General features: G+C 44.6%; 1 protein-coding gene across 5 annotated transcripts in view; it reads left to right on the forward strand.

Moving 5' to 3' along the window:
* Nucleotides 1-3623: 3623 nt before the first annotated feature.
* ULK2 (unc-51 like autophagy activating kinase 2) overlaps nt 3624-18576 on the forward strand; it is an 84215-nt gene continuing 69262 nt past the window's right edge. For 4 of the 5 annotated variants that reach the window (XM_023244419.2, XM_045045168.1, XM_045045166.1 and 1 more), the window contains exons 1-5: nt 3624-3757; nt 5007-5099; nt 6187-6228; nt 16525-16557; nt 16847-16883. In XM_023244419.2, the coding sequence (XP_023100187.2) occupies nt 3668-3757; nt 5007-5099; nt 6187-6228; nt 16525-16557; nt 16847-16883 (295 nt within the window). In that variant the 5' untranslated portion in view covers nt 3624-3667. Of the gene's footprint in view, nt 3758-5003; nt 5100-6186; nt 6229-16524; nt 16558-16846; nt 16884-18576 lie in introns of those variants that run through there. The other variant, XM_045045169.1, reaches the window with a different exon arrangement.

The following is an 18576-nucleotide window of genomic DNA, read 5'->3' on the forward strand; positions in this document are numbered from 1 at the left end:
AAAACTGACTCATGATGTTCCTTGCATTTTATCTCAGTGACATTTGCAAATATTCTTTATTTTGCCCGTTGGCATTAACAGGATATTATGGCCATTCCTATGAGATATGTGGTTAGCTGTTTTAACTTTCAATGATTCAAATTGTGAGGACTGTCTGGGTATAACAGTTATGGCAACAGCAAAAATAAGCTACTTGATATCTTGGTTGAAATAATGAAACTGTTTTCCATTCTATCTGTCTGTCTATCTATCATCTATCTATTTTTGAGAGAGAGAGAGAGAGAGAGCGAGAGAGAGCATGCAAGCACATGCAAGCAGGGGAGGGCAGAAGGAGAGAGAGAGAGAGAGAGAGAGAGAGAGAGAGAGAGAGAATCCAAAGCAGGCTCCACACTCAGCCTGGAGCTGGACGCAGGGCTCGATCCCACAACCCTGGGATCATGACCTGAGCCGAAATCAAGAGTTGGATGCTGAACCAAATGAGTCACCTAGGCACCCCTGTTTTTCGTTTTAGAAAGGCAAATTTTATGGGGTACCTGGGTGGCTCCATCAGTTAAGCATCCGACTTCGGCTCAGGTCATGATCTCTCGGTTTGTGAGTTCCAGCCCTGCATCGGGCTCTGTGCTGACAGCTCAGAGCCTGGAGCCTGCTTCTGATTCTGTGTTCCTCTCTCACTCTGCCCCCCCCCCCCCCCCCGCTCATTCTCTCTCTCTCTCTCTCTCTCTGTCATGAATAAATAAACATTTAAAAAAATTTTTTTAAGAGAAATGCAAATTTTATACTGATTCTTGCATGACATGGAAAGATGCTCCTTGATGTTGTGATATTATCAGAATATCATAAAATTCCTAGGCTGAAGTCTATTTTTGGTATAATTTCAGAAGATTTGTGTTTATGATTTAGAAGAATTGTGGTTATGCTATTTCTAAAAGCTTTAAGAAATATATCCAAATCTTGCCGTCTCTTCATTTTATGGGATTATTTCCATAATTTATTATAAATTCATGCATATATAGATATCTAAGCTCTGCACACGAACTATACACAAGAATTTCAAAGCAGCAGCAGCAGCAAAGTAGAAACAATAGAACAAATGGGGCACCTGGGTGGCTCAGTCGTTGAGTGTGGGACTTTTGATTTCAGCTCAGGTCATGACCTTGCAGTTCGCGAGATGGAGCCCTGGGTCAAGCATCATGGAGCCTCCTGAGGATTCTCTCTCCCTCTCTCTCTGCCCCTCCCCCACTCATGCTCTCTCTCAAAATAAACAAACATTAAAAATTTTTTCAGCTCCTAAGATACATATTCCTGAAGAGTTATTATTTTTTTTAACTTTATTTAGTTTGAGAGAGACAGAGAGCACGGGTGGGGAAGGGGCAGACAGAGAGAGAGAGAGAGAGAGAGAGAGAGAGAGAGGGAGGGAGAGAGAATCCCAAGCAGGCTCTGTGCTGTCAGTGCAGAGCCGGATGCAGGGCTCAAACCCACCAACTGTGAGATCATGACCTGAGCTGAAATCAAGAGTCAGACCCTCAACAGACTGAGCTACCCAGGCGCCTCCTGAAGAGCTTTTTTTTTTTTTTTTTTTTTAGGGACTTGGCACATTAAATCCCATATCCTATTTAAATATCCATATTTAAAGATTTGCAACAGAGAAGCTTTCAAACAGGTAAAGAGTCATCTCCAGATGAATTTTTGTGTCTTTGTGCAAACTTGCTTCATTTGCTTTTAGTTTTTGAAGGCTCCAGCCTTCCACAGTGTCTAACATTCACCTGGGCCAGATTTTGAAGTAGGGATAGAATGATGTAGGTGTGCACAGTAGTGAGAGCAGAGATCCAAGACCCTACATGTTCAAGGTTTGAGGAAGGGAGGGGATTCCTCTCAGAATTCCACCTGGAGGTTCTTAGGGTTTCTGGGTAGCCTTCAGGTCAGTTTTCTGGGATGGGCCCAGGGTGGGAAATGTAATTCTGGTGGTAAGGGATGACCTGAGAGCAAATACCCAAACCAAAGGGTATGGTGTGGGGTCTGAGTTTTCTATGACATTTTCTTTAAAAAAAATGTTTTTTAATTTATTTATTTTGAGAGAGACAGAGAGAGAGAGAGAGAGTGAGCAGGGGAGGGGCAGAAAGAGAGCGAGAATCCCAAGCAGGCTCCACGCAGCCAGTGCACAGAGCCCGACAGGGGGCTGGAACCCATGAAACAGATCATGACCTGAGTCAGACGCCCAACCCAGGCGCCTCTCTCTGACATGTTCAAGCTTACTGTTTATCAAATGGTCTCGTATGGCATTTCCTTGAGGAAAAGTGGACAAATCAGTTCCTGACACTTGACCTTCAATAATCAGGAGGAAAAGAAAACTCCCTTAAAGCCATTCAAAGGTAAGCCTGAGGTCAAACCGGCAGGACACAGTGGTGGCTGGGGAGCAGGGCTTCTCATTCCAGCCCTTGAAACTGTGTTCAATACTGAGTCTATGTGCATAAACATTTCTCCGGGAAGAGGGTCCCGAGCCGTCATCAGCTTCTCACAGAAGTCAAGGGACCCCAAAAGGTGCAGAACCCCTGCCTGACACCATCTCTTCAGGGACCCTGAGGAGTAAAGGCAGAAGGGTTGGGGGAGACCTGCAGCTTGGCGGTACGATCTCCTCGGGTTTTAGAGGGGGCGGGGAAGGCCGAGCTCTAGGAGATGCTCCTTTGCCCCGACCGGTTCCCTGGGGTCTACACTGCACCAGGGACGCCCTCCTCGGGTTTTAGAGGGGGCGGGGAAGGCCGAGCTCTAGGAGATGCTCCTTTGCCCCGACTGGTTCCCTGGGGTCTACACTGCACCAGGGACGCCCCGTCCCTCCTGCAGTCAGAGTTCAAGACCCGCTTCCCCGACGCCCGCCTCCCAGCGGGCTCCAGCCTGGGGCGTGGCAGGCTGGAATCTGCTCCCAGGCCCAGCGCGAAGGCTGCAAAGGCTGCGGCGGGTAACTAGCTGCGGTCCCAGCGGCTCGCACCCCTCCTTTCCCGCCCGGGCGAGCGAGTGGGGACGCGCCCTCGCGGCGGCGCCACTCCCCCGGGCGCGCGCGCACTCATTTTCCTGGCGGAGGGAGCGGGCTTCGGCGGGCGCTGCGTCCTACAAGACGTGCTGACGTCGCGGAGGGCCGGCAGTCGGCTCGGGAGCGGCCGGCGCGCGCGCGTGTGCGTTAGGCGCCGCAGCGAGGCAGGGAGGCGCGCGGGGACGGTGGTTGTGCCGGTCCTAGGGCGGCGGCTGCCACCGCAGCAGCCCCCCGAGCGGAGGGGGCCGACGCGGCCGGACGAGCTGGGGATGGGGAGGACCGGGTCCCGCACCTCTCCCGGGCGCGTGCGCGGCTCCGGGGGCGCACAGTGACGGCTGCGGCGCCGCTGGCCCGGCAAGCGCCGAGGCCGCTTCGCCAAGGGAACCTTCGGCCGGCGGCGGGCCGGGCCATGAGGAGCGGCCGGGGCCGGGCCAGGCCTCGCTGACCCCGGCCCCGCGCGGAGGCCTCCACCCCGTTTCCGCTCCGGCCTCTCGGCATGAGCGTCCGCCCGGGCCGGGGGCCGCGGCTGCCCCGGTCCGGCGGCCCGCGGGCGCGCTCAGGGCCGGCGGGCCCGCGGTGCTGATCCCGGCCCGCCGCGCTGCGCTGCCAGCCCGCCCGCTGTATGCCCCCGGGGGCGCGGCCATGGAGGTAGTGGGCGACTTCGAGTACAGCAAGAGGGACCTCGTGGGACACGGGGCCTTCGCGGTGGTCTTCCGGGGGCGGCACCGCCAGGTGAGCCCCGTCCGCCGGGGCGAGGCCGGGGTGTGTGGGCCGCGGCACCTCTGTCTGGCTGCGGCCAGGCAGGGTGGTCCCGAAACTTGGCGACGCCGCGGGCGCGGCCCCCCCACCCCCACCCCCCGGTTTGGCTCGTCGCCCCGAGGCCTGCCATTGTGCGCGCTGTCAGTGTCGCTGGGTTTGTTTTGGTCGGGCGGGGATTGTTTTGAGGCCGAAGCCGCTAGGCAGCGCTCCACCTACCGACGGGCCGCTCGGCCTCTGATTTCCCCTGCTTGCAGAGAGCCTGGTAACCAGAATGCTCTTAGGGGCTCACCGCCGGGGCCCGGCGGGATACACGCCTTTCCACCTGAACGTGACCCGAATCTGAGTCCTAAAGGAGTGCTCGGTCCCCTCCCCAGCGCGGGGCTCGGGCGTGGAAGCGCGCACCTTAGGTTTTTCCGCGCCCTGGGCTGCCAAGACTTGTCGCCTTTGAGGTCGATAATTGCAGACCCAGCGGAAAACGGGCTTGTTTCCCGTTAGTTAGCTCGAGACTTTCTCAAACTCGGGGGTATCGCATTTCCCAGCATTGGTTCGTCTACACCCCATTCGAGCCCCGTACCACCTTCCCTTCTTGGGGTTAGATGGGCGGCTGGAAAAGATGGGCGGACGCTTCTTGTTTCAATCCAAGTAAACATGAAAGCAGGTTCCAAAAAAAAAAAAAAAAAAAAATTTTTTTTAAAGCTTTTGCTGTTTCGTAAATAGGGTCACACGAGGTTTTAGAATCTAAAGAATTTGGAAGAGCACCTAGAGAGTGGAAATAATCAAAGGGGCTTGGTAGTTCTGACTGTTGGCAAGAGGCATGTTTAAGTGGGCTGATTTTGTTACTTATCAGATAGAGTAGTAAAAACTGCGTTCCTTTCTTAAGAGAAAAAGCTTAAAACCCAAAAATTAATTTAAGCAGGAAGCTGAATCCTGCCAAGCTATCAAATGCCACCTTCCAGTTTATTGTCCGCATTTCTCCATAACTTTAAAGTGGTTGTAAACTGTGATCTTTGTTTCACTTGTGGTCCTCCTATTATTTTTAGTGGCTGTCTTATAAGGTACTAGTTTGCAATTTATGAGATCATTTTCCTGTTGCTGGAGGTTCAGGGTCCTTCCCATTTACCCTTAACATTGTCTGTATACGAGTGGGCTAAAAACATCTTTGTGCTTATAGATTTACTTCTGTGAAATAATTTCTAGGAGTAACACTATTTTTCCTTTTCAGAAAACTGACTGGGAGGTGGCTATTAAAAGTATTAATAAAAAGAACTTGTCAAAATCACAAATCCTGCTTGGGAAGGAAATTAAAATCTTGAAGGTATGCTTCTTTATGTGATATTTCATAGTAGGTTAAAACCTATTTTAAATTAATGCGTGATGACATCCTTTGTCATTTTGGTGGTTGGAGCCAAATTTGAGAATTTTCACCTGTTGCTGTCATTTTTTGAAACGTTTGAGTACTTGGAAACTGTTTTTAAGAATAGATGTTTGTGTTCTTGGCCAGTGCTTAGAAGGGGTTCTGGGAAGGCTGATTTTAGCTTCTCCTAATTTCTTTTCCTTAGTTACTGTGTTACTGTTTGAGAAGAGGCAGGCCCTTCTTATCCATCATTTAGCTCTTCTGTTGATCCCTTTCGTGTTACATTTAAGTATTTGGGGGAGAAGGGGACTGGGGACAGTTGGAATCTTTTTTCCTTGTAAATTGAAAAGAATTACCTACCTTGCAAGTGGCCTTTTTAGATCACTCACAAGTAGTGTTATCGCAATGAGATGCTTTGAGGAAAAAAATGGTCTCCTCGTCAAATGAGTGTGGAAAATCCTGTCCACTACATACTTCTTGGAGAGTCACTCACAAAGCACTTTGCTCAGTAAAGAAAGTCTGAAAAATTGCTCAATGAAGAAACTAGTTTAGATGTATGTAACTCAGTGTTCCCCAAGCTGATAAGAACCTAGACCCTTCACCTAACACTAGCTTTCATCAAAACTACTACCCTCTTAGCTCTTTGAGCTAAGAATTATGCTTCGTTTTCTTTCAGACAAATTATCTGCTCTTTAAAAGCATTTTGGAACTTAGGCCTTTAGTGCTGTTAGAGTTGTATACTGAATTTAAAAGACTCCCAGAAAGTCTGCGGTCATACTACCTGTGGTATTTATTTTGTAGACAAGAGTACTCCCTGTGTTAAGAGTCTAACAAATGATCGTGGTGAAGAAACATTTAGGGCCCAAGTAAAGTTTGATCAGGCACATTTCGTCTTATTTTTTCGTAAATTGAATTGTTCTAATCCAGTCATCAGAAGTGTAGTATATAGAAATTGTATGTATGTATGTGTATGTGTGTATACTTAATATCTATTTGCATATTGAAATGTGTTAGAACGAATATTTTAAATTCTCAATTTCCTCAACAGGAACTTCAGCACGAAAATATTGTAGCCCTCTATGATGTTCAGGTACCTTATTATTATTTTAAAATTTGCATGTCAGTAAAGAACTTTTCTGTTTCATACAAATGTAAATGAATCATAATAGAAATAGAAAACTTCCTTATTCTTGTTAGCAAGGTATATAGTTTGAGTTATATGTTTGTTAATAAATTGTTTAAAGTAGCAGAGAGCCATAGGTTAAAATGATGTGCTGCATGAGTATGGTTGTACTATGGGAGTAGTGTTTTAGGTCAGGTAGAGGAATATTGATACCAGATCTGGCATTTCTGTGATAAATGTAGAAAAGACTGTTGTGGGTTCTTAAAAAATTAGAGCTTTTTTCTTATTGCAAAAGCAACATTTGCTAATTGTAGAGGTATTAGAAAATAAATAAAAGCAAGGAAACTGCATACTCCTCACCCTGATGTATCTGATCATCACAGTAGAGTTACACTTTATTTGGAGGTGGGAAGGCTGGGTTCTCAAGTTATCATCTAAGGCGACATTTCTATACAGACAAAATTACCCTTGGAAATCCTTTTGAAAAGCCCCAAGTTGGAGAAAATTACTATTTTGGGGGGGTGGGGCACCAGGGTAAGCAGTTGGCTTTTATGTTTAGGGGCATATTGGGTTTTAAATACTAAAACCACTCTTCTCTAGCATGGCTTGTGTGACAGCCCCAGGGGTTTGAGATCTACCGAGGGGGCAGGGAGGGCAGCCAGCCGACTCAGCTTCCCCCTGGATTCTCACTTCAAAGCAGACTAGGGTGCATGATTTACGTTATTTCCTTCTTTTGTTTTTCTTAGTCTGGACAGTTGAATTCCAGTAAAGTAGCTGGACATGTTATATGATTCTGCTGTATGTGTTTCTAGCTAAAATTTTTTCTGTATACACTCGCATTACTCAAATTCATTAGTTTTATAAGGTTTTGAGTGGCTGCTATGCACCAGGCATCGTTCTAAGTGTAGGAACAAAGCAGTGAGTAAAACAAAGTCCTTGCTTTCAGTGTGCTTAATTTTAGTGGGGTGGAGCGAAATGGACCGTTCTTCAACGTACTTCTTTTTTTGTGTATAGTCATTTTTCATACAGCCATGAAATACTACAAAGTATTTAAACCCATGTTACAAGATGTGTCATTTTTTTCCCATTACAGGAAAGTGCTATGGGGATAATAGTGAAGTTCTGGACATATCTTAGATTATTTATGTTCAGTTTCTAGAATTGGAATTACCAGGGTAATTTTAAAGTTCTTGGTGTTAGAGTGTGATTACTCTCCAAAAAAATTGCAATTTAAATTTCACATACAGACTGTTGTGAGTGACTGTGGGGTGTATTTTATTACCTATTGAAATAGGTGTAACTCATTCCTTCAGCCGAGATAGAGCAGCATAGAAAGGAGAAAAAACTTGAGTCAAAACTCAACTTCTCTCACAATTCCTAGTTGAAATGTCGATTCTCCTCGGAGCTGTTTGTGCAGCCTGTCTTGGTCTTTGGAGACAGAGGGCACCAAGTGGTGCAAGTCAGTGCCCGGTACAAAAAATGTTAAAGAATATTAACTCTTAATATCCCATTTTTTGAGAAGCACAGAAGACCCTGTCAATTGCAGAGTAGAATTTCTTTTCAGAAGAGAGAGTGTACTTAAACTTCATTCCATTAGAAAAATATTTTTAAGTACTAGCTTTGGTTGTAGAATGAGATACTTAAGGGGAACATGTACTCAAAAACCTGAATTACCAAACAATCAGGAATATGAAGGCGACTGCATTAAAAATGTTTATATTTTATCCACTGTATGTTACTGGAAATACATAAAGTTAAGACCTCTCAGTCAAGTAAATATGTTCTTGAGCATTTGGCTAATGAGTGAACAGAGTCTTGATCTACTATTTTAGGTTTGCCCCCTTATAAATTTAGTTGTTTACTGTATGTTTATAGAGACAGTAGAACAGTAATTTTACCAACTTGAACATTATTTTTCCCGGCCATCAGTTTTGGAGATGTAAAATTTATGGATACACTTGTATAAACTGAGAACTTTGACATTGTTTCTAACAAATCTGGTTTCAGTTTAGGTGACATTTAAAAAGCAACATATTTTCCCATTATAAAATTAATATATCCCCCTAGTTAAAATAATCATTATGAACATGAGTAAATTCTAAAAGAAACGGCAATTCTCAGAGACACCACTGTTACCTTTCTTGTAGAGTTTTCAGAATACAGTTATGCCTCTTTAACCATTTATAATTAGATTTTTAACCTTTTAATTGTGAGAGATTTACTAATAGAAGAGTATTTGTACATGAATGCAGCTTGTTTTATTGGACTTAATGTATTTTGGATACAGTTTCATGTCACTACAGTATTATAGGGCTAAATGATAATTTACTTAAAACCCAGTTGTGGCCATTTGGGTTGTTTGGTATTTTTTCCTGTTAGAAACAGTGCTGGAGAGAAAGTTGTGTACATATCTTCGCTCGTTTGTATGAGTGTTCTTGTAGAATAAATCCCTTGTTGTGGAATTGTTTGGCCAAAGATATTACTGCATTGCCTTCCAAAAGGTTATGCCAATGGCCTGTTTTTTTCCTTTTTTGACAATCTCATGGGAAGACAGTAGCTTAAGTTTTAATTTTTATTTCTTAAATCATTAGTGCATTGACCATCTTTTTTTTTTCTTTAAAATTTTTGTTGGGGCGCCTGGGTGGCGCAGTCGGTTAAGCGTCCGACTTCAGCCAGGTCACGATCTCGCGGTCCGTGAGTTCGAGCCCCGCGTCGGGCTCTGGGCTGATGGCTCGGAGCCTGGAGCCTGTTTCCGATTCTGTGTCTCCCTCTCTCTCTGCCCCTCCCCCGTTCATGCTCTGTCTCTCTCTGTCCCAAAAATAAATAAACGTTGAAAAAAAAAATTTTTAAATTTTTGTTAATGTTTATTTATTTTTGAGAGAGAGATGGAGCATGAGCGGGGGAGGGGCAGAGAGCGAGGGAGACCCAGAATCCGAAACAGGCTTCAGGCCCTGAGCTGTCAGCACAGAGCCCTATGCCAGGCTTGACCTCATGAACCGTGAGATCATGACCTGAGCCACCCAGGCGCCCCAGTGCATTGACCATCTTAATGTTTTATTTGCCTTTTTATATTTCTTCTGTGGCTTTCCTGTTGCTGTTCTGTGATGCTTCTGTTGTGTTCATCTTTCTTACTGATTTCTTTGCAATTGGTATTTCTTGAGTCAGTTAACGAGGTATGCGGGAGTTAGTGGTGAACAAAACAGCAATGGCCCTCGTCCTTGTAGAGCTCACAGTATAGTGGGGAAGGGGACGTGAAGCTAATAGCCACTTACTCTAAGCGTGCCCAGTGCAGTGAGACAGAACCGTTGAAGACCTTTGAGAGGACACCACATGGGGGCTACCCACTTTACGGGCTGGGGAAGACTTGGTGAAGAGATGATGTTTAAGCTGACTTGACGGAAGAGTGGGAGCCAGCCAGGCTGGGGCAGGTGGGAGAAGAGCAGGGAAGTGTCCCAAGCAGATGAAGCCTTCTGTGGAGAGCAGGCAGGAGGGTGAGAGCTTGAGGAGCCAGGGGAAGGCTGGGCGAGGGGAGTGCGGGAGTGAGGGGAGGGTGGCGGCAGGCGATGCTGGCGCGGTTGGCAGGGACCACCTTTGTTCTGAGGGCAGCGCAGGGCCATTGAAGAGTTTTAAGAGCAGGAGAGTGGTATGTCTGTTTTTCAGAAGATACAGACCTTTGAACCTTCTGGGCAAGAGGTAAGTATTGTCAGTTAGGAGTACTTTACCTGTATGATGGTCAATTGCCTGGATAAAGATCCACCACTAGGTAATTTTTAGCGTAGTGGGGAAAGAGGATTCATTTAATGAATGGTGCTGGCAAAACCGAGTATCTGAGAAAGAGTGAAGTTGGATCCCTGTTCTCAACATGTTCCGTAACAATTTCCAAATGAATGAAAGGCTTAAATATATAAAACACCCAATAAGGACCTTAGCATAATACATAGATGACTGTATATAACCCAAGAGTTAGAAAGATTTTTTAAATCAAGATAAGAAACTCTGAAGCTGTAGAAATAGGGATATAGGGGCGCCTGGGTGGCTCAGTCGGTTCAGCCTCTGACCTGGTTTCGGCTCAGGTCATGACCTCAACGGTTTTGGGCGTTTGAGTCACACTCCGCTTCTGTGCTGGCAGCACGGAGCCTGCTTGGGATTCTCTCTCCCTCTGTCTCTGTTCCTCCCCTGCTCACACTGTCACCGTCTCTCTCTCTCTCTCTCTCTCTCTCTCTCTCTCAGTAAATAAATAAATAAATAGGAAAGTAGGCACATAAAATCTTTAAAAACTTCTTTTTATGGCCAATAATACCATGAACAAATCGATAGCCATAAAAAGGAACGAACTTGATACATGCCACAGCATATGATATATTAACCATGCTTGTGGGGTGTCCTGATTGGGTGGGGGCCGGTGGTGCAGGCGGTGAAAGAATTCACCCAAGGCAGAACTAAGGAGATAGAAGTTTATCGAATACAGCGCAAGGGAGCAGTGGGCAGGACAGCGAAGGAGAGATGCTGTCTCTCGCGTCTTTGAGGATGCGGTGGTGGGTGGCTGTAGTTAGTTATAGTGAGGGAGTACGGGGACAGAGGAAGTTTTCCCTTTTTTGGTAACCGTGCCCAGTCGTGAGTAGCTCATTGGCCACTTAGGGCCTGTGGCCATTTTGAGGTGGGTCGCTTGATGAGCCTGTTTGCGTTCAGCTTGGTGGTCACTGTGGTCACTGCCTTGCTCAAGTTTCCATTGCTCAAGCTGTTGCCCAAAAGTGGCCTCTACCATGTTGAGAAAAAGAAGCCAGCCACACAAAGCTACTGTTTGATTCTGTTTTGTGAGTTCTAAGAGGAGACTAGGGTGGTAGAAATCGGGGATAATACAGCAGAGGGTGCCTCTGGGGAGGTGGGGGTTGACCGCAAGGAGGATGAAGGAACTTTCTGGGGCGACGGAAATGATCTGTAGCTCGGCTGGAAGTGTAGTTACGTGAATGTATCCATTTGTCACGGCACATTGAACTGCACACTGAAATCTCTGTGTATTAATGTGTGTACATTAGACCATAACATAATTCAAGAAAAGGCAATTGACAGATACCAGTTGGAGAAAGTATTTACAACACAACAGATAATAGGCTAATATCTGAAACATATAAATCCTCTCACAAACTGGTAAGGAAAAGATAACCCAAAGAGACAGTAAGCAAAGGATATAAACTGTTGGTTCTCATAAGAGAAATAAAAATGGCTAATGTATGAAATGATATTCACGGACAAGCAGTCAGGGAAACGTAAAGTAACAGTGAGGTGCCACTTCTCACTCACCCCTTTGGCAAAATTAAAAAGCGCATTAATTCTTCCTGGTGGAATTGGGGAGGAGGTGTGAAATATGCTCATAGATCACTGGTAGAAACGTGAATCGTAAGAACATTTTTGGCATGCTATCTGACAATATTTTGTCACCCTGTAAGAATATTCTCGACGTTGCAATCAGGATAATCCTGGTGATGTAAGTCAGGGCTTGTTAGTCCTCTGCTCAGACTGGGATTCTGCAGCAGCTCCCTATTTTTATCAGAGTGGAAGCCGAAGTCCTTATTTGCACAGCATAACCGCGTTCTCTCTCACCCCGTCTGTCTTGTGCTTCTCTGTGTTTGCTGCTGCTTCTGACGGCTCTGTTGCAGTCCATTCTCGGGGCCCTTGCCCCCTTTTTCCTTCTCCCCAGGACCTTTCTTCCCAGATACACTGTATGTGCAGATATTTCTACATGTCTGTAGTATATATAGGTATATTCCCAACCTTCTTTAGGTCTTTACCCAAACACTATGTTTTCAAAAGCTTTCTTTAGCCACCCTCAGTAAAATGAACAATCCCCTCCCCAACACTATCTCCCCTCCCTACTGTTACAAACAGTTAGGACTTAGGCAGTTTGGAGACTTATGGGCAAATCAGGTTTAGATTAGGTGGGTACTTTGTTATCACTTCCTGAGTTTGTGACCGGGGCCCGAGGGTACAAGAGCACCTGGCTCCCGGGGTCCCAAACAGACCAGGTTTGGACAAAGTCCGAAGGCAGAGAGAGGAACGTAGGTGAAACAAGAAAGGGATTTTGATTTTCAGTGAGAAAATCCGGGAAGACAGCGGACCAGGGTCTCAAAGGCTGTCTCCAAAGTGCTGAAAGTACGTCTAGGTTTACCTAAGGAAAATACGGGGCAAAGGTCACTGGGTACCTGCAGGTGCCCAGTAAAGGTCAGGTCAATCCTTGTCTTAGGGTCAATCACAGGGGGTCTTGGTGGGGTTGGGACCCCGTCCGTCTCGCTTTGCCCTCCAGGGCTTTTGCCTGAGTTAAGAAGAAGAACTTTATCAATTAGAAAGTACCCACTGAGGTCTGAATGGAGGTAGTACCAGCAACCTCCTCCTTGGATTTGATTAACTGCTAGAGTGGCTCACAGGACTCAGAAAAGCATTTGACTTACTAGGGTATTGGTTTATTATAAAAGGATATAAAAGAACATAACTCAGAAACAGCCAGGCGGAAGCATAGGGTGAGGTATGTGGGGAGAGCTTTCACTCCCCACATGCCTCTGAGCTCCATCCTTTTGGAGTTTTATGGAGGCTGTGTTACATAGCTGCACTTGATTAAATCAGTGGCCGCTGGTGATTTAACTCCGTCTCTAGCCCCTCCTCTCCCTTCCCTGGAGGTGGGATGGGGTGAGGAGGGGTTGGGCTGAAATTTCCAACTCTCTGATCCAACTGTTGGTTTCTCTGGCAAACCAGGCCCTATCCTTAGGGGACTTTCCAAAGGTCACCTCAAGAACTAACAAAAGATCCTTCCATATCTGATCCCTTAGCAGATCACAAGGATTTTCTTTTCTTTATGAGATAACCCATAGGAGTCACCTGAGGCATGGAGAATAAATCAGGAAAAGTAGCAGAGAAGTGGTGAGGGATGGGTTTTAGGAGCCAAGGATTTTTATTGAATCTTTCTCTTGCTATTTACTTAATTCTTTTGTTACTTTCTGTTTCTCCCCTTCTGATCCTGAGCATCTGAATTCTGCTGGAGAAAACACCTAGTCATGTTGTCTGATTTTTAAATTCTCTTTATTGTTTTCTAAATTACAAAAGTAATAGGGCCTGGGTGGAAAAACAATTTAAATAGTCTAGTTGTGTATTAAGTAATGAAGAGATGCCCTCTTCTGATACCTCCCCTTATTTCTTTTTCCAGAAAAAAAAAAAAACCTCCACTGTTGTGCATCCTTCAAAAGACTTTATTTTTTATTTGTTAACACCACACCCTTGGTAAAGGAGGGATGATAATCCAACTCTTCTTACTTACAGGATGCAATGAGGCTGTCTGGTCCCATGTAACCCCAAGGAGAAATAATTCTGAGGACTGTGTTTTTTCTCGAACAAATTGCTTCCCAAATTGTTTATTTCATCTACATTTTTGTATACTGGCATAGAGTTCTTCTTAAGAATACTTCCCCCCCCCCCTTAGGGATTTTCTATCTTATTAAAGAGTTTGAGTAGGGGAATGATAAAATGAAATTCATTATACTTAATTTTGTGGATGGAAGTTCTGGGGAGGAGTTGAGGGTGATTAATTTCCTGATTTTAGAAAAGGAGGACAGATGTGTGTTCAACTTTGGGAAACCCTCTGTGGTCTGGCTCACAGGTCTGTTGGCCTCACTTCTCAGCCTTTCTGTCCCTTTATCTCTTCAAGTTCTTCCCTGGTGCCCCAGTACCATCAGAGTTTCAGTTTGTCTGTTGAAGACTTGATTGTTTTTTCGGTTCTCTTTTGTTTTTGCTGACTCTTTCCTGGCTCTTAGAGCTAAGTGCTTCACTTGAAAGGTGTGCACTGTTTTGTACTGGAGGCCCTTAAGGAGGGGAGTGTTCAGGGGAGAATGATAGGACCAGTGGAGATTCTCACTGCTTTAAAGGTGGGCAAAAGAAGGTTTGCCTGAGAAATCAAGGATGTTAAAATATTTCTTTTGATATCTTTACATTGAGTTAGCAGTTTAGTCTCCCCTAAGGAATTATTAGTTCTCTTTTCTCTTCAGTAGTTAGGATATGGTGCCATTATCTGATTAAGCAATACTGATTTGAGATAATATTTTTGTAACTCCTACTCAAGAAGAAGAAAACTGTTGAAAGTTACTGGTTTAATTATATCTCAGTATTTTGGGGGATGATAGGGTATTTTGGGGGATGATAGGGTATTTTGGTCTGGATTTGATCGGGTGAGATGGCTAAACCTAAGGCTGATTCACCATACAGATGATTTCACTCGTAGAGTGGATTTTTGTTTTTACTTATGATAAAAGGAAATAAGTATTTCTTACAGATTTGCTTTTGTAGCCTGCTGGAGGCTGACTGGTCTCTACTTCCTTCCTGATCATGGGAGTGCTGCTGTTCTGGGAAACCAAGTGTCTGTTCTAGGCTTGCAGCCTGGCTCTCCACGCCCGCCATCCTGCTCGGGCAGGACTGTGGTTCCTGGTTCCTGGTTCCCCAGCAGAGAGCAGAAAGCACTGCTGTTTTTCTGAACTCCCATGTGCCTCTATGTGTGTGTGTTTGGGGGCGAGGGGGTTGCTCAAAGAATTGGGCACAAGGGGTTTGAATTTTTTGTCTAGTCCTGAGAATTAAGTGAAGTAAATCATCCCAAGTCCCTGAGTTTTTTGCAGAAAATGATTTAATTCAGATCTTGCCTGGGGCATCCAGACCCTTGGTGAACACGGTGGAACCACTTTGTGGCAGCCCCTTCCGTTCCTTGTTGCACAGAAGTGCTCTAGACCAGAAGTGCTGCGACACCAGTTTGTATTTCTGATCTGTGTGAACTGATCCTTTATTTATAAAAGCCGATAAAAAAATATTTCATTTTGTCAAAATGAAATAAAAAAGGACCTATGAACAGATGTCCAAAGTTTTTATTATTAGGATTAGCAGACATAAAATTATTTTATAGCTTTAAGACTTTTAAAATTTCTTTTAATTTCTATAATTATCTCATTGTGGGCTCATACCAAATAATTCACTGCTTGGCACTGGTCCTTGAACAATGCTCTGGGGGACACTGCCTTACATCTCCCTTTGTTCTCTGATAGAACCCCTCATTCTTTTTCTTTTTTTCTTTTTTCACATAGAACTCCTCATTCTTGAATTTAGGAGCTTAGTGAAGCCAAGTGCTGTTGGGAAAGGTTGTATCTTAAATCACACTTGAGCACTGTCTCAAGTTAGGGTATAGGAGGCACAATTTAAAATTTCATTAACGGGACACTAAACGGATGTCAGTTTAGCATCCGACTTAGGCTCTGGTCATGATCTCACGGTTCGTGAGTTCGAGCCCCACATCTGTGCTGACAGCACAGAGCCTGCTTGGGATTCTCTGTCCCCTCTCTCTGCCCCTCCCTGACTCATGCTTTCTCTTTCTCTCAAAATAAATAAACATTTTTCATTAACTTTGAAATATTGTTACTGAAGAATCAGGACGTCAGTGTTTGAATTGCCCAAGCAACAGATCTGGAGCTATGTGAAATTTGAGAAACTTAGTAAAATTTCTTAATTCCTTAAAAATCAATCTGTTACTAAGATATGTGAGGAGAAATAATTGTCTTTTCTTTGCCACCAATTCCCAGATAATGTGATTGCCTCCAGAAAAAGACTAACCAGGGGCACCTGGGTGGCTCAGTCGGTTGAGCGTCTGACTTCGGCTCAGGTCATAATCTCACGGTCTGTGAGTTCCAGCCCCGTGTTGGGCTCTGTGCTGACAGCTCGGAGCCTGGAGCCTGCTTCCGATTCTGTGTCTCCCTCTCTCTCTGACCCTCCCCATTCATGCTCTGGTCTCTCTCTGTCTCAAAAATAAATAAACATTAAAAAAAAAAAAAAAAAAAGAAAGAAAGAAAGAAAAGAAAAAGACTAACCATCCTGGGTCATGTATTCCAGAAATCAGATTGTGCAGTTAGTGTTGCTAGATAGGATTTTTGAGTCACTGCTTAAATCATAAACTTTTCAAAGTAGAAGTGCTTCCCTGAGGACCAGAGAATCTTACCTTTTTTTTTCCTCACAAATTTACCATAGCTTTGACCAAAGGATGAATCTTTCTTTAGTTCTTTCCATAAGCAGAATTGAACTTCATGACTACGTTAGTGTTATCAAAACTTGACTTGACTTTGAGGCTGGGATGCTTAAATTACTGTGCTGGGGATTTAAAATTTCACTTACTGATAGATTTAGATTTTGTGAATTTGGGCTTCATTCTTTCCCTACTCTAAATTATATTTAATGTTTACTTTTTAGGAATTACCCAACTCTGTCTTTTTGGTGATGGAGGTAGGTAGTAATATGTGCTGTTTAATTTACTTCAGATTCCTTTTGATTAATATGTACTTTAAAATTGACAGTAGATTATTTTTACTTGAAATTTTGAATTAAACTCCATTTAGTGATTTATATTCTACTTTATAAGGAATATAAAATTTTTTGATTCCATAGTGCTTATGTTTTTCAGACTAGATTTACATTGTACACAAAGTATTTTTAATTGAAATTAACTGGTTGCAGATTGAATTAATCTTGAATCGGTTCCCTTATTTTAATTATTTTTTCTTCTATGTATCAGTACTGCAATGGTGGAGACCTGGCAGATTATTTGCAAGGTAATTTTTGTCTGTCTGTCAGTGTTCAGTGAAGATAGTACTGTGTGTGGTCTGTTGGATCCTGAGAGTTGCTTCTGAAGTAATGCTGACCCTGTTCTCTGCACTTGTATAGAAACAGTCAATAAATGTTTGTGTACTTGTTTAAGTGTGGTCACTTTGCCAACCAGTTGTCATTGTTGTGGTTTTATTCCTAAACTTTATTTGCTTCTAGGTACTTACTTTATGTGTGCCTCTTTCTGACAGTGTTTGAGAGACGAGTCCTCTCCCCGAGAGAGAAAAAAAACAAATATGTAGGTTCCTTTCTGCAAAAGACTCTGCTGAGTTGCCATCAGTGGGCCTTTAGTTCCTTCTGTTTCTTTAAAAAAAAAAAAAATGATGAAAACATGTATCTAAGAATGTGTTTGTTAATGAGAATCTTTCTTGTAAATTAAAAAGTTACAAAGGATTAAAGGTAACACTGAAATTATTTCGTGGCACAGATGTGAGATTTTAGTACTAGATGGTGCTAGAAATTCTGCGTCCAGAATGTACATAGGATAAAAGGTGTTCAGATCAATTGTGTCTCTCACAAGTAATTTCTAAACGGTGTTAGATGAGGCCGGCATCTACTTGTTCACTCCTTAAAATGCAAGGGAAATATGCAAAAAACAAAAACAAAAAACCGTGAAAGGTTGATAATACCCCAACCTCTAAATAGATCCGGGCAGTTGATGGCGAAGTCACCGACATCAGTAGATACACTTGCAAAGGGTATAGACAGTTTTAGAGCATACTAAAAATGTTCCATTTCACCTAGTAATCAAGGAGTGCAATTGCAAATTTAAAAGTCTTTAAAGTATAAAACATTGCTCACTTTCAAAAGCTGTGTGGAGATTACTAGAAACAACACTGGGAGTGTTGCCACAGGCCACGACCGGTTGGTTGGTGCTGGGTGAAGTGGCCCTGGGCCTGAGGCTCCGGAGCATCTCCTTCCTGGCCTGGACCGGGCGTGCAGGGGACAGCGACGACCCCGGGGGCCCGGCGACACTGCGGATGTCACATGGGCTCTTCCGCCGGGCACAGCGGGCGAACGACAGCAAAGCTTCAACCTGACCCGGAAGATGGGGGCGGGAGAGGAGCCAAGACCCTCCTTGTCTCTGTGCCATGCCCCCCCCTCCCCGGCCCGTTAGTCCCGCGTGTTGTGTTCCTGCCCCAAGAGGAGACCACCGGGGCTCCGAGGCTGCTGCTTCTCCGGCTTCCCTCGCACAGAAGTGCTACCCGGGAGTGGGGTGGGGATGGGGGTGGTCTCCGGGGGCGGGGAGGGGGGGGTCTACCCTGCCCTCCAGTGCTGTGGGCCCTTCCCATCAGCCTAGGGAGAGGGCTGTGCCTCTTCTAAAGCCAGCACGCCTTAGGGAAGGCCCCGGAGAGAGACTGAATTTGGAAGTTCCTTTTAGGGCTAGGTGATTGCTGGGAAGGGTCAGGGGGAGGAGGGAGGGAAGAAACTGGTATAAATGCCCCCCCCCCCATTAAAAAGATTATAGTGGAAGATCCAGTGTAAGCCCTTCTGTAGTCCTCTCCTGGCTTTCCCCCTTAAAGACAATGGTTATCTGGAATCTGGTAGTTTATTCCATGTGCAGTTTGTGTTTTTCCCAACCGAGATTCTTTTTTTCTTAATCCTCATTTGGTGTTTTATGTAAATATTCTCATTTGGTTA

This window comes from Felis catus, chromosome E1 (genome assembly GCF_018350175.1).
Source record: "Felis catus isolate Fca126 chromosome E1, F.catus_Fca126_mat1.0, whole genome shotgun sequence".
Taxonomy (NCBI): Eukaryota; Metazoa; Chordata; class Mammalia; order Carnivora; family Felidae; genus Felis; species Felis catus.